The sequence below is a fragment of the Pagrus major genome, chromosome 4 (genome assembly GCF_040436345.1).
Source record: "Pagrus major chromosome 4, Pma_NU_1.0".
NCBI lineage: Eukaryota > Metazoa > Chordata > Actinopteri > Spariformes > Sparidae > Pagrus > Pagrus major.
Window position 1 is genome coordinate 37,747,507 of NC_133218.1, and position 14,591 is coordinate 37,762,097.

Sequence of the window (14,591 nt, forward strand, 5' to 3'; positions counted from 1 at the left end):
GAAACCCCATCATCAGATTCTATCTCCATCAGTGGAGATGGCGTCCCCAGCCTGAGCCAGCCCTCCCAGATCAGCGAGGAGAACAGTAACAGCAGTATGGGAGCTGGGGTCCCTCCCAGAGGTCCTGAACCTCCAGACCTGCTTGACAAGTCCTCCCAGTCATCCCTGGCCAGCTTTGATGACACAGGTCTGACAAAACAATAGTAATAGATTTATTTATGTGAGAAAAGCAGTATGAGCATATTACCACTATTACTTTTGTAACCACTGTCAAGAGGGTGCCACTGTTAATGTTCGTTGCACATCATCATGCTCAGATTGAGTTTACAACTTACTGTGTATGACTTGATTTCTTCTGTCTTTGACTGAACCTGGTGCTGGGTTTCCAGGAGACATTAAAGACTCAGCCAATGGTGAGACGGCAGGTCTCAGTAGTAAGAAGTCTGCAGCGACTCGCATGGTGACCCGGCTGAGGAACCCAGACAGCAAGCTTAGCCAGCTGAAGAACCAGCAGGTGGCTGCTGCTGTCCACGAAGCCAACAAGGGCTTCAAAGAGGGCAAGGAGGTGAGAAGAAAAGTGAATGTGTCATGTCTACATTAAGTTTAGGAACCCAAAGAACCGTTTAGTTCCTTAAAAAAGTAGTTTCTCGGACAAAAAGTTTTAGGTACTTGGGGTGGAAATTAAGCTTGGAGATTAAAGGGACAATCTTGAGGCTACTCAGCATTATTTTGTGCTAGCTTGTTGCCCAGTAACACATAATTTAGTATTGGGACTTTTAGGGTGATGAGCAAGAGCGAGATAACCCGAGCTCATTTCAAGACTGCAGTGTCAGTGTCTGTAATGATGCTTATTTTACTCAGAGCAGCTGGTTATTTATCATGTTATAGATTGGATTATAAACTTCGTTGTCATAAGATGGTCTTTTAATAAATCTAAATGACTCATATCTAATATTTTACATATTTTACCCTACCTCTACAGGTACTAGTAGTAAATGCACAAGGTGACGTCACCCGTGTCAGCACACGCAACAGCAAGGACGTGGTGATGAAGGGGACACTCTGCCAATACTTCAGGCTTGGCCAGGAGGGGAAGTACCGTGTCTATCATAACCAGTACAGCTCCAACACTGTGGCCCTCAACAAGCACCAGCACAGAGAGGCAAGGAGCATGACGGCTTGTTTTTACCATTTGAATATTCATAAATATTCTATTGTGTTTGCAAGGGTTTCTCCCATCATTATAAATACATAAAAGTCAGAGATGATAAGGAGTTGACAATGAAAACTGACTAAAACCAGCGTAATTTGTCTTTTCATTAGGACCACGACAAGAGGCGGCATCTCTCCCACAAGTTCTGCATGACACCAGCAGGAGAGTTTAAGTGGAATGGGTCTATTCATGGCTCTAAGGTTCTGACCATCTCCACACTGAGACTCACCATTATCCAGCTGGAGAACAATGTCCCTGCACCGTTCATGCACCCTAACTGGGCCTCACACAGGTACACCTCAGAGTCAGTGAGACATGTGGTATGGCAATGATGTATTACAATTAAATCAGCTTGTGTAGAAAAGAAAGAAAGCTCAGACTTGACCATGACCAGACTGTAAACTTAAAACTACATGTAGCCCAAAAGTGAAGCGTCCAGAGTGAAGAGGGACATTTAAAAGTGTTTCATGTTTCTTTGCTTGTTTTGTAGGACCAACTGGATCAAAGCAGTTCAGATGTGCAGTAAGGCCAGAGAGTTTGCGCTGGCTCTGGCCATCCTGGAGTGTGCCATCAAACCGGTGGCTCTGCTGCCTGTCTGGAAGGACTCACTGGGCCACACCAGGTATGCATGATATGATTTCTTAAACATACATAAACAAAATAACAAAAATTCAGTTTGAATGCAAAACATTCAAATACTTCACAAAAGTTAAAAACTCGATCAAGCATTCAGTGCATGTACACAGGGATGTGTGGTCAGTTTAGCAGGCAGACGCGATCATAACCAGATCAGATCAAAGGGCCCACCCTCGCTGTGAGGCATAATATTTAGACTGCAGCACTACCAGCACCACCCACCTCTGCCTGTACTACTGCTTCAACACCACAACGCCCCTTTTAAAGACGTGATTGTTCGAGATTCTACAAGGATAGGACCTGAATGTGTGTTTATGTATCTATAGCATTGACAAGTGTGTGTGTGTGCTTGTGAGAGAGAGGATGTTTCATGGAACTGTTTCAAGAGCAGCTGTCTTCTTCTAATCTTTAATCAGGCTTTTATCATACTTTTACATCACGCAAGAAACATTCCAATTGTTCATTTAAACCTAATAAGAATAAAAAAATATTATTCAATAAACTAAAATTGCTGAGTTGTTGAATGGTTATAATGAATTCATCTCATACTGCAGGGTTTTTAAAAGAAACCAATCACTGTTTTCTCTGCAGCACACTAGCCAAAAAACCCAATTACACAATCTACGAGCAGCAGGCTGTACTGTATCACAATTTAAAAAGAAACATGTTTTCAGGTTAAACCGCATGACATCCATGGAGCGTGAAGAGAAAGAGAAAGTAAAGAAGAGGGAGAAGAAGCTGGAGGATGAGGAGACGATGCAGCAGGCCACGTGGGTCAAGTACACCTTTCCAATTAAACACCAGGTAGGTCCTTTCAATTGATTGTTTCAAACCTGGCACAATGTCAATTTAATACATTATAATTTAGGCATTTCTTGCCATTAATGTTCACAGGGAAAAGCCTTGTGCACACATGCGTACATACTAAGCATATCAGATTGAGGCTGGACCACCGTCACATGAAGATCGTTTGGTCACAAGCATTGCAGGTTACACACTGGTGGTAATAGTATTTCAGTGTAGTCTACTGACTGGAAAACTGATTCATTGCTGTGGGAAACACTGGTGTGTATGTTGTGCGTAAGTGCGTGAGTGACCATCAAAGCCTCTTTGATGCAGCAAGTTGAGCTCTGCTGTGAGTCATTTCCCTCAGCAATTAGTGATCAGTGTGTGAAAAACTTTCGAAACTTCTAATCTCTATTTATACCTGCGCCCTTTTTCCTGTCTGTTCATTTTTCTCCATTTAAACCTTTCACCTCTTGATGTTTCTTCATCCTTATTTCCCTCATTCCTGCTACATTTTCTTGTCTTATGTGAAGGTGTGGAAGCAGAAAGGAGAGGAATATCGTGTTACGGGCTACGGGGGCTGGAGTTGGATCAGTAAGACGTATGTGCAGCGGTTTGTCCCCCGGCTTCCTGGCAACACCAACGCCAACTACCGCAAAGAACTGGAAGGTCTGGAATGGGAAATTTTGGGTCCTAAAATGTGGTTTTAGTTATTTGGAATTTGGTTTTCTCTAATATAAAGTCTCTTTGACTCTGAGAGTGAATTAGTTCAGTTTGTCATTGTGTGTTGTAGGTTGGTCATCCCTTTGATTCGTCTGTGGATGTCATTTAGTAATGTGCGATAAACTAAAGAGCTGTTACAACTGTACTCAAATTCCAAACTTTTCAACGATTTTTTTGTTTGTTTTTTTGTCTAAATAATGAGTGAGTTGATTAACGAGTTATGGCAATCATTAGTAACTTAAGGTGATTGTTCTCAACCTAATCTGAAAATTATACTCTTGCTGTCATTTTGTTTTCCAAAGATGCTAAACTTGGCAAGAAATGTACCCTGCTGGACTTGAGTCGGCGGCCTAGTGTAGCTGAACCAGAAGCTCAGGGAGACGCTGTCATAAGCAGTGAAGCAAAAGATCAAGACTCTTCCAGTCTCTCCAAGCCTGAAACAGATCGTCTGATGTCTGTCGAAGATTTGGAGTCAAATGAGAAGATGGAAGAGGAAACGAAAGAAGGAGCTGATGAAAAAGAAAAGTCTGAGGAGTTGTCACCTGATGCATCACCTGTAAAGATGGAGTTGGACCCCACAGATGCGCGATCAGATGAAGAGCAAAGTATGACAGAGTGCGACTTAAGAGTCTTATAGCATTGTATTCAACTGCATGTAGAGCATGAGTTATGCTTCATTTTAAACTTGTTATAAAACACATTTATGTTAATATTTCCAAGCTTTTTCTACTTTGACAGAAATCTTAAGGACGATGTGATGAAGTGTCTTGTTTCTTTATCAATGCAGATTCTGAATTATTTTTTTCTCCAGGGTCCAGTGTTCAGGAGGAAAAGGTTTCTGTGAAGGAAGAGCCTCCAGAGGGCCCAACACGACCCTTCAACTACGATGTAGTGGATGTCAGCAAGGGCTTCCTGACCCGCATTGCCTACAAGAAGAAGGTCAAGTCCTCCAAGTTGGACAGCCTGCTGGACAGACGACAGAAGCAGCACATTATTGAAGAGAGGCAGAGGCAGCGAGTGTCTGCCTCCAGCACTCAGATTCCTGCACCAGTTTCATCCACGTCAACTACGGCACTGAGCACTCCAGTCCGGCCACGGTCACCGCTCAAGCCCCATACTCTCGCTCGCACGCAGCTCGCACTGGGCGAAGCATTGAAAGTGGAGGAGAAATCTTCCACAACACAAACTCCAGGGTCAGGAGAAGGTGGAGGGCAAGAGGATGAAGGGGGGAGTCAGGCTGAACTCTCTAAAACTAAGGATGAAATTGTTGCTCCTCCTCTTCCTTCTCCTACTCCTGACTCCAAACACAAAGACAGTTGCAGTACAGGTACAGGTGAAGATTCAGGAGCACCACAGAACCAAATCACCTCCTTGCCCCAGGAACTGGGGGCAGATTTAGTGGGAAGGACTACGGGGCCAAAAGAATCTAATTCAGACAATTCAGGGCAAGAGGGTGTCAAACTGCCTGATGTGCAAGAAACAGCAGCAGGGGGGATTCATAGCTCTTTAGAGCACCAAACAGTCAGCGTACCATCAGATGTTACCAAGGCTGCACATGTTGAAAATACTTCATCGGAGGAACCGAACTTGAAACCGGACTCTTTAAGGACAAGTGTTCTTGACCAAAAAAATAGTCAAAACACATCTCCTTCTAAACTCACTCAGCAAAACCCAGAAATTTTAAGCTCATCCCATTTGGGTACAGAGGAAAATGGCATGGGGCCTGTGGAGAACCAAGAAAATATGCAAGCTAGAACTGAAGGCGATAGCACTCCCGAGCCTGTTTCTCCTCTCGCTCAGGTAAATGGTAATGATGGCTCGGGGAGTGAAAGCATGTTGAGTAACTCTGTAATAAATAGCTCAAATAACGGAGTGCTTACCAACAGTCCGCAGCCTAGAGTGAACAGCATTGGTAAAGTTGAGGAACAAGGGCTGGTGGTCTCGTTAAAGGATGGCATGCAGCAAAAGCCTTTAGTGAACGGAGATTTGGCTCCTGTGAATGATAGTACAGAGGATGGGGCCAAGGAAACAAGCCTTGCTTCTAAGGTAGAGAGCAAATCGACGATATCAGAGCAGGACTACAAACCTCCGCTGAAGATATCGAGGCTGGAGAACAACATAGACGCACTTGGAGCTAATGCTCATAGCACTCTACAGCACAACAGCACATCACCATCTCCGTCCACGGAGACCAAAGCCAGTCCTGTTATCAAGATCATCCGAATGGCACCGTCTCCTATCCCTTCAGCTGAGGAGTCCAGTCTGAGCGATGACTTCGCAGAGGAGAGTAGTCACAGTGGGACAACAGATCCGCTCAAGACCGTCATCACCCAGATAACCACCACCTCCACAACTTCCACGACGGTAGTCTCCACAGAGATGAGGATGGCACCATCAAAGGCATCTGGAGAGCCCGTGGTGGCAACAACAGAAAGCAGCGCAGTGTCCACACTTACTACAATGACCAAAACAACTGTGACCAAAATCTGTTCCCCAGGGCTTGACGGACAGTCAGAGGACAGTCAGAGTGAAACAGTGACACAGGAACAGAAGACGGCTTTGGCTTCTATCAGTAAGTCAATGACGGACACCAGCGGTGAAACCTCAGTGTCATCTGTTACTGTGAGGCAAGAGGACTTTTCATTAACAAAGGGCCGCGTCCGCCTCCTCAAGTTCTCCCGCACCAAGAAGACGCGCTCAGACACTGCCCTTCCTTCTTACCGCAAGTTTGTCACCAAGAGCAACCGCAAGAGTATTTTCGTACTGCCACACGACGACTTGAAGGTGCTGGGAAGGCGAGGCGGATTCCGTGAGGTGCCCATATTTAGCTACAACGCCAAGCCAGCGTCGGATATCTGGCCATATCCATCCCCCAGGCCCACGTTTGGCATCACTTGGAGGTAAGCTCTCTGTTTTTTATTTTCTTACACAGCTTTTTCAGGGTTTTTTTTTTTTTGTCCCCCTTCTTCTCACTGTACAAATGATTATGCATCGTATTCCCTGACAAGGTCGCTGGCAAAGTAAGATTTAATTGATCTCCATGGTGATAGTCATCCTTTGCATTTTAACCAACTGGGCTGTTTCCAACATTCTGTGGAAGTCGGGGAGCAAAGTTTTTTTTAATGCCTGTTTCTTGTTCAAGAGTAATGGAGCAACTACAGGACATGCAGACTTGGGGCCAAGATTTAAAGTCAGGACCTGAGATGATGGTCATCACACGGAGTCACTTTGGATCTTTTTGAACTTAAATTCATTAAACTTCATTCCAAATGAAGATTGAATTTACAATAGAGAAAGTCTCAGACTAACATGATTTGTATCTACTGACTCCCAAAAAATATGAATGTAATATTAATTTAATTTAAAACCCTGCAATGGCATCACTCCAAATTAATGGTAGCCTGCTTTTAATGCAAGCAAACTCCCGCACACTGTCTAACTTTCAAAAATAAATCTTTTTGGAACAATTTCAGTACTAGACCTTCATCAGTCAAATGATGAAATGCGCACATAAATGTATTTTCGCAAGTTACACTCTGTGGGAGTTTGCTTGCAACTTTTCATCTATTCGTCCCTCTCCTACGCATCTGGCTCACAAAATAGATGTTCCAAAGTATTTTTCTGTTTTGGGCCTACTTTTGATAAAAATTTAAGGCTGGGCTAGAATTCACCCATACTGTTCTTTAATGAACGGTCACTTCAGGGTAATTATTTTAAAATAAACCTTGATCAGAGGACACCCCTGTGTTTTTCTTGGATTTTTAAAAAGTTGACTTATATTTTGTAGCAGACGACCCAGCCAGAGAAGTTGTATTCATCAACAGTTGTGTGTTTTCAGGGTCACAGTTCAGCACATTTAAAGTCTTGATCCTTTGAACTGGAAATCAAAATGTATGGCTGTGGTGTGAGCGGGAGTTTTCCACATTTACCAAATATTTTTTTGTTTCAGTTTGCCTTAACTCTTTATTGACAAGAAGTGATTACACAAAGCTGTACAAAAGTGATGTGGCAATGAAAATAATTAAATAATTATTTTTACATTTTTACTGCACTTCAGTTCTCTCCTGAACCAAAATAATCATTTCAACAGAACATTTTCTACAAATTGAAGTAAAACACCAATGTTACACGTCTTACTGGAGCCATATTCTCTGTCACTTGAGTGAGCGAAGGCTGGAACAGTTTTAACTTATCGTTCACCCTGAAGAGGATGTCAGTGGCTAAACAAGGCATGTGTAGCTTTGTTCTCATATGGAATTATCACAGTTGTTTTTTTAACCACTCATTATACATTTATTATGTTTACTTGTGTTTATGACAGCAGTAGGGATAAGGTTGATTTCCCTTCAGCATCCACCTTTAAACCCAGGCCTGGTTTTTAAGTGCCTGTCCTGTTGATTAGTTGTTCATTATGTCCTGTCCCTCCCTGTCTGCTGTCCATGGCTTTGGCCCTGAGTGATGTTGTGGCTCCGCGCCCGGTGTCACACAGGGACCTCTGGTTATTTTGACCGGACCTCAGAGTTCCGAAGCAGCCATGAATCATCCGGCGGTCGGAGAAGTGTCAGGATGTTCACTTTGTGCAGCGACCCAGCCCTACAACCCAGGGATATTTTCCCGCCTGTGGTTACACATGGGAAAGAGAATATCTACCAAACACACACAAACAGTGATGATCATGTTTTGGTAGATATTCAAGAAATTTTAAATGTCCATGTCCTCAGTGCCAAGTTCATTGTCGGAACAGCTGTCCCGGCCATAATGATGCATGGAGGGAATATTACTTCTGATATAAAACTTTAGGAAATTATTCATTGATGGATGACATCCTGTCATCTAATTCTACGCTCAGCACAGTCTGTTACACCCAAAATTGTTTATTGCATTAAAAAAGGCCGAATGAAATATGCACAAGCTTCCACTTTGAACTTTTGTGAGTTGAAACTGTTGTTTGTGTGCTTTTGTAGTCAAAGATAAAAATCTGTTCCCAAACCAAATTAGTGTATTAAAATGACTTATTTAAGATGGCAGCCAGTTCATCTGTTTCTGTCATGGATATGGTCATGAGCGGACAAGAACTTCACCAAAAACCTCAGTCTGTTTTTACTCTTCCTGTTCCGCGGTCCTGCTGCGATGTGTTTTCTGTAGCACCGAGCGAGTCACTGTGGGTCAGTTGTCCTGCACGAATGAATTGCTTGACACCAGGAGAGTGGGCAATAGCTGTAGAAAAAGTTTTCTGTCAATCAGTTGTGTTTATACTTCAGTTTCAGATTAAAATTTTCAGTAAAATGTGCACATTTTCTTTCAATGTAGCTGTATTTTTATTATGTGTATGTGCAAAGTTGTAAAAAACACACAATACTTGGATGCATGCAACTGTATATGAGTAACACTTGAACCTCTGGGTTGTGTTCTAGGTATCGCCTGCAGACCGTGAAGTCTCTGGCTGGTGTGAGCCTGATGCTGAGGCTCCTTTGGGCCTGTCTCAGATGGGACGACATGGCTGTCAAACCATCGGCTGCTGTTGGCACCACCCGTACAGGTAGACCCCCATACCCTCCCAAACCATCCAACCTCCACCAGATAAAGATGCGCCTCACCCTGGCCAGATGGGGAACAACTACTCAGATTTGAGATTGTGCTTTGAGATATAGAAGATTTATTTTTCGAACTTTATCGAATTCCTTCATGATTCTTATTTGAATCTTTTGATAAATGTATAGTCATACTCCTACCTGTATTGTAGATACAAAGGCACCTGGTATTTCCACAATAATTGATCACCTCCAACCTGGTAGCATTTTTCTTGTTCATTAACTCAATAACTTCTTTTATATACTCGGGCTACCCCTGTTATCTCTGTGTTGGCCCAGAGAAACACAAAAATGACTGTCTGAAAAAGACGCAGCCTTTTCATTCTCATTTGGGTGTCAGTGCTTTTATGTTGGAGCACATTTCCTCCATCTTTTCGGGCTCTCGTCCTCATCACCATACCAACCCAGCCCTATCCCCACTCATTGCTACAGAGACATCGGATACTGAAATCACCACCACCGAGATCATCAAGCGCCGAGACGTGGGACCTTATGGAATTCGCTCAGAGTACTGCATCCGGAAAATCATCTGCCCCCTTGGAGTGCCTGAGACTCCAAAAGGTTAGATCCACTAAACACTGAAGTCAGAACAAGTTCTAGTGCCTGAAACCAAAGAAAATGGAAGCTCACAAAACCATGATCGTAGTTGAGAAAAAAGGATGAACTCATCTATTTGTCTCTGTTCATCACTTACAGTAAATTGCTCTTTTTTCCTATTGCATCAAGAAATAAGACACGATAACACTCATCTGTTGTTAATAATAGAAACCACGCACATGGTGTTTAATGCTGTCTTTGTCCACCAGCAAAACACTCAAACAGCCCTTTTGTCTTTAATTTATTAATTTGTCCACCATCCCAGAAACCCACACCCCTCAGAGGAAGGGGCTGCGCTCCAGTGCCTTGCGCCCCAAGAAACACGAGCCTGCCAAGCAGACGGGCCCGGTGGTGATCGAGACCTGGGTGGCTGAGGAGGAGCTGGACCTCTGGGAGATCAGAGCCTTCTCAGAAAGGTCAGAGGGTCAGGCAGGTCATGCCTACACCTGACATGTAGTATCAGAACGATTTATAAAAGTATCAAACAGGAGAGTCGGATGGATTTTACTGTGTCAGTAGGTAAATATTCTCCTGCCTCTGCTCGAGGTAAATTGCCTGGCCCTGCCAAACTAAAAAGATTAAAGATATGGATACTAACAGAGTGATCAGACGGAGGATGACTAGAGGTGCTGCATCAATGGACAATATCAGAAAAATAGGGTGTTTTATGGAGATTAAAGCATGTAAACATTTTGATTTGGTTATTTTTTCTTTCACAGGGTGGAGAAAGAGAAAGCTCAAGCTGCAGAACAGGCCAAGGTGAGTCTAGTTTAGTTCAATCTCCTCAAAGCCTTCATACTTTGTAAAGCAATTACGCAAGAAAGCCTTTTCAAAAGTATGATTCACTTTAATCTTACATCTTACTTTTTTGGAATAGATGACAATGTTTGATAACTGGGATTCGCACTCAATTAATCTTTTTATATGAGTGAAAATTCGACCAAGACAACAGACAATGTATTCATTTCTACTGACTGTGTAATTTGGCCAGACAGCAAACGGTTATCCCAGTCTATACCACTGTAATAACTAATTTCTACACAACTGATATTATATTTTGGTTCTTCCTTTGAATACTCCTGTCATCGGTTTCTATGGTCATGGTCTGACTGACTTGTACTCCATCTCAGAAACGTCTGGAACAGAAACCAGGCGGAGTCACAGCGACCCCAACAGGGACTCCAGCAACACCTGCCACCACGCCCAAAGTCATCGTCGGTTCACTGTCAGGCCAGGGCACCCCGAGCACCAAGGTGGTGCTGTCCACCAAGATGGGCACCCCCGTCACATTCCAGCAGAACAAGAACTTCCAGCAGTCGTTCGCCACCTGGGTCAAACAGGGTCAGAGCACACAAGGTACTTTGCAGATGTGTGTAACTAACTGTTTGTTGTACTTAAGTCTTGGGGAGCAGTAGGGAAGTACAGTGTACTCTTTGTTCTTACTCAAATTTACCATTCACCCTTACATGTTACATTGAGGTATAATTGTACTGTATTGCGTTTCAAGACTGTTAATCACTGTGGTGGTTATTGAGGTTTATCTAAAGTAGTGATATTATTGGATTTAAAGTTGTCACAGTATTTGTTGTAATTGATTGTTTGTTTGCTTTATAAGGAGTGGGCACGGAGACCACCGTGGCCACGTCTGGTGGGCACACTTTCCAGATTACGGGAACCTCAGTGGGTGGAAAAGTAGTGACCACCAAGCTGCCGCTGCCCGCCAACAGCAAGATCGTCACAGTCAACGTGCCAACTTCACAAGGAGGTACGGCAGGTTTTAATAAGTCACACCTTGGAGGCAGACCGGAGTGCGCAAGTTAGATTTATTCAGTGTAGACATTACTGCTTTCCATCCACCTCCATCTCAGGATGCATGTATGTTTGTGTTTTCATTGCTCCACCTCAGACCCCACAGCTGAGACGTTTCAAATGTGTCAAAGAAGCCAAATTAGATGTGGCTCGTTAATTGGACGCCATTGTAAGCAAGATAGTTTGCCAACCACGCGCACAGTGCTTGAGAAAGGACCGAGTCTGTCTTCACTCATTTTAAATGTTGTTGGTGGCAGCGACCACAGGCCCAAATATTTTGAAGTCTGCAAATTAGACACAAATTAGACATTCCTCGGCCTTGATTGCCACTCTCAGTGAGCCAAACACATAAGTCATTCTGACTTAGAAGAACTAAAGGGCTCAGGTGTTTGAGTGCTGGTCTCTATTCAACACATTGATCACGCTGCCTCTCTGAATCAGTCACACAGTTGTCACAGCTGGTTTTACAATGGTCCTAATGTTCTAAATAATCTTTATTATAACCCGGTTCAAGACATCAGAATCATCGCCCTCATCACTGATTTGTTCAGTGAATCACTGTTGGCTTTATTCTGCTAGTTAAGTTTGACTTCGCTTAATGAATTAAACTGTTAAAGAATAGGACGCATTAAAATGAAATCACTTACTCTGCAGTTCTGCTCAGTTCTGCACTGGTTTATAGTGTCTTGCAGCTCACATTTTGGTTTTCCAGCCCATGTCACTGCTTTGGTTGACTCCCACCGCTCTCGTAATAGTGTTTATAATCGCAGCAGGCAGGAAGTTTTCAATGAAAAACTTGGATAAACCCACTCTGCAATACCTGCCCAGCATCAAACTGCAGACAGACAGAGTTAGCAGCTAGTTGATGAAGTTGGAGCATTCAGCAGCTAAAGAATGAGATATTTCTTTCATTAGGTTGTGGGGACTAAAATCGAAGCTCAAAGGAGAGTGACTACTCTGTTCACATTTGCCAAAAAGACAAATTGACTCAAGATAAATGCAACGATGCAGGGCACTGAGCAATAGAGGAAGAGGGAGGAGAGTTAAATAAATGAACACATACTGTGTGTAATGTTAAGCTGAGCTTAATTTAGTCCAGCTGTAATAGTGCGCTTATGCTCTCGGTAAACTTTTTGTTCCATCTGCTTCTAGTTGACTAAATGTAAAAGGTGCTACTATTTCAGAAGCAGCCAGTTGCTCACTGTGTGTTTTGCTACTGTGGCAGCCTGGTCTGCGCCAACCAAATTGTGGTGCCCACTACGCGCCCAACCTCATGAGTCAGCAGCTTAGTTTGGTGTAGCACATCATGTCTGGCTGTGTCCTGTCGGCATGGTAATCCAATAGAAAGCATTTATTTTGGATGGTAGACTTGTGTAGTCTGAGGTTTAAATCCAGACTGTGGATTCAGGATTGTTCTATCTTAAGTTCGATGCTTTACAGCGTTTTGAAAAATGTCAATATTGACACCGCAGATGCAGCGATGGTTTGTACTGATCACCGCCTGGCCTCTCTGTGGTTCTGTCAAATTATTGGATGATGGGTATTGCTTAACACTCAGCAGAGGTGGTCCGTCATGTTGACATGCTCCAATAAAAAATTGACAGCTCTGAGGTGGCTTATATAGGTCAGATTAAGCATTTACAAAGTCAATTACCTGACTGTCTACAGAAGATGTTTTTATTAAATTAAAATGTGTTATTTCAAGTCAAATGCTTTATATAAATAAAAGATAAACAAAAACAAAGGACAGAAAAGGTTCATCTAGAAAACCTTTTCTAAACTGGATCCATATTTCTCCAAACTGATGTAGAGCTGCAATGATTAGCTGATTAATGGATTAGTAGACTGAAAGTAAAGGAATTACTAATCGATTTGATATTCAATTAAGCTTCTCAGTCATTTTTATGCAAAAATGTCAAACATTTGCAGGTTCGAGCGTGTTCAATACAAGGATTTGCTGCTTTTCTTTGTCATTTATAATGAAAATGAAGAGTCGTTGGGTTTTGGACTGTTGGTTTGACAAAAGAAACAAATTGAAGACGTCACTCTGGGCTGTGGGAAATTGTGATGAGCCTTTTATCGCCCTTTTTTTGACATTTTATGAACTGTGAAATTATTTGGCAAATTAATTGTTGATTGATTGAAAAACATTAGTTGCAGCCCTCATTACATTTTTACAGGTGAAAACCCCTTTTAAGGCCTTGAAAATGACTGTTATCCTGTTTTGTCAGTTCTGTCAAGCTAAAACTGTGGAGAAAAAAATCATGATGCAATGATGATGCCATTAAGAATAGCATCTCGGTGTATAGTACTAATACATGTATCATTTATTACAAAACTGCTTAAATAAAGCATTGAAATCACCAGATAAAGAGAATAATATTATGCAAGGATACAAAGAAAGTGATTTTTCTTACCTTTGAAGTTATCATGAAGGAGAAACTGAGTTCAGGTGGAGTGTAACCATTTAATGGACATGTGTATTTATCCAGCATGACTGTTTGATTTGACTGTTTGGGCTCCCTGTTTGTTTTGGAAGGGCTCAAGGAAGTTAGGCAGGAAAACAAGTTTACCCTGAGGTCTGCTTCCCAGACAGGTAGCCCTCTATAGCGGGACTCCGTTTTCCTTTTTTTCCCTCCGTCTTTTTGAATAAAAGTATACCTCTACACTCACCAGAGTCCCAACTCCCCGACCTCTCCAAACAGCCAGTCCATAGAAAAGCATGTTTGATGTGTGTGACCAGAGCAGCTACTCCCCTGGTCTTACGACTGGGTTTAACGTCTCCGTTTGAAGAGTCTTGATGTATAGGCTTACCTGCTCGGTTGCGGTTGAAAAACCACAGCAAGAAGGCAGCGGAGGAAAAAGAGCAACCCTCATGGTTTCCATTTCTGCCACCGGCTTCACGTGAGCTCATTAGGGCAAAGAGCCCGTTGAACAAATATGAAACGCTCCCTTTGTCAGATTAAAGTTGAAAAAAGTGGAATCTGAATTCATGCATAATGTATGAGGGGGTTCAGTTATGTTGGGGGAAACCCAACTAAGCTCTCAGTGAGCCTTTGAAGATTTTGTTTACTTGCTCAACTAATATTTACCACAGCTGTGATCAAACGGTTGGCCATCTAGCAAGGAGAGAAGCCCACAATTAATGTATTGAGTTGTGTTAATGCAGCACTTCTTGTAACATAGAAATATGTAACCTCTGATTCACATCAGTAATTGTATTAGGGATGTTTGTA

General features: G+C 42.7%; 1 protein-coding gene across 2 annotated transcripts in view; it reads left to right on the forward strand.

The window, feature by feature from the left end:
• The window catches only part of LOC140994554 (nucleosome-remodeling factor subunit BPTF-like), a 44,046-nt gene that overhangs the window by 12,138 nt on the left and 17,317 nt on the right, over window positions 1-14,591 (forward strand). For both annotated transcript variants that reach the window (XM_073464247.1, XM_073464248.1), the window contains 15 exons: window positions 2-187; window positions 390-565; window positions 983-1,162; window positions 1,324-1,505; window positions 1,704-1,835; window positions 2,524-2,653; window positions 3,169-3,304; window positions 3,661-3,963; window positions 4,170-6,258; window positions 8,773-8,897; window positions 9,382-9,510; window positions 9,812-9,962; window positions 10,266-10,305; window positions 10,677-10,902; window positions 11,162-11,311. In XM_073464247.1, coding sequence (XP_073320348.1) covers window positions 2-187; window positions 390-565; window positions 983-1,162; window positions 1,324-1,505; window positions 1,704-1,835; window positions 2,524-2,653; window positions 3,169-3,304; window positions 3,661-3,963; window positions 4,170-6,258; window positions 8,773-8,897; window positions 9,382-9,510; window positions 9,812-9,962; window positions 10,266-10,305; window positions 10,677-10,902; window positions 11,162-11,311 — 4,335 coding nt within the window. The remainder of the gene's footprint in view (window position 1; window positions 188-389; window positions 566-982; window positions 1,163-1,323; window positions 1,506-1,703; window positions 1,836-2,523; window positions 2,654-3,168; window positions 3,305-3,660; window positions 3,964-4,169; window positions 6,259-8,772; window positions 8,898-9,381; window positions 9,511-9,811; window positions 9,963-10,265; window positions 10,306-10,676; window positions 10,903-11,161; window positions 11,312-14,591) is intronic.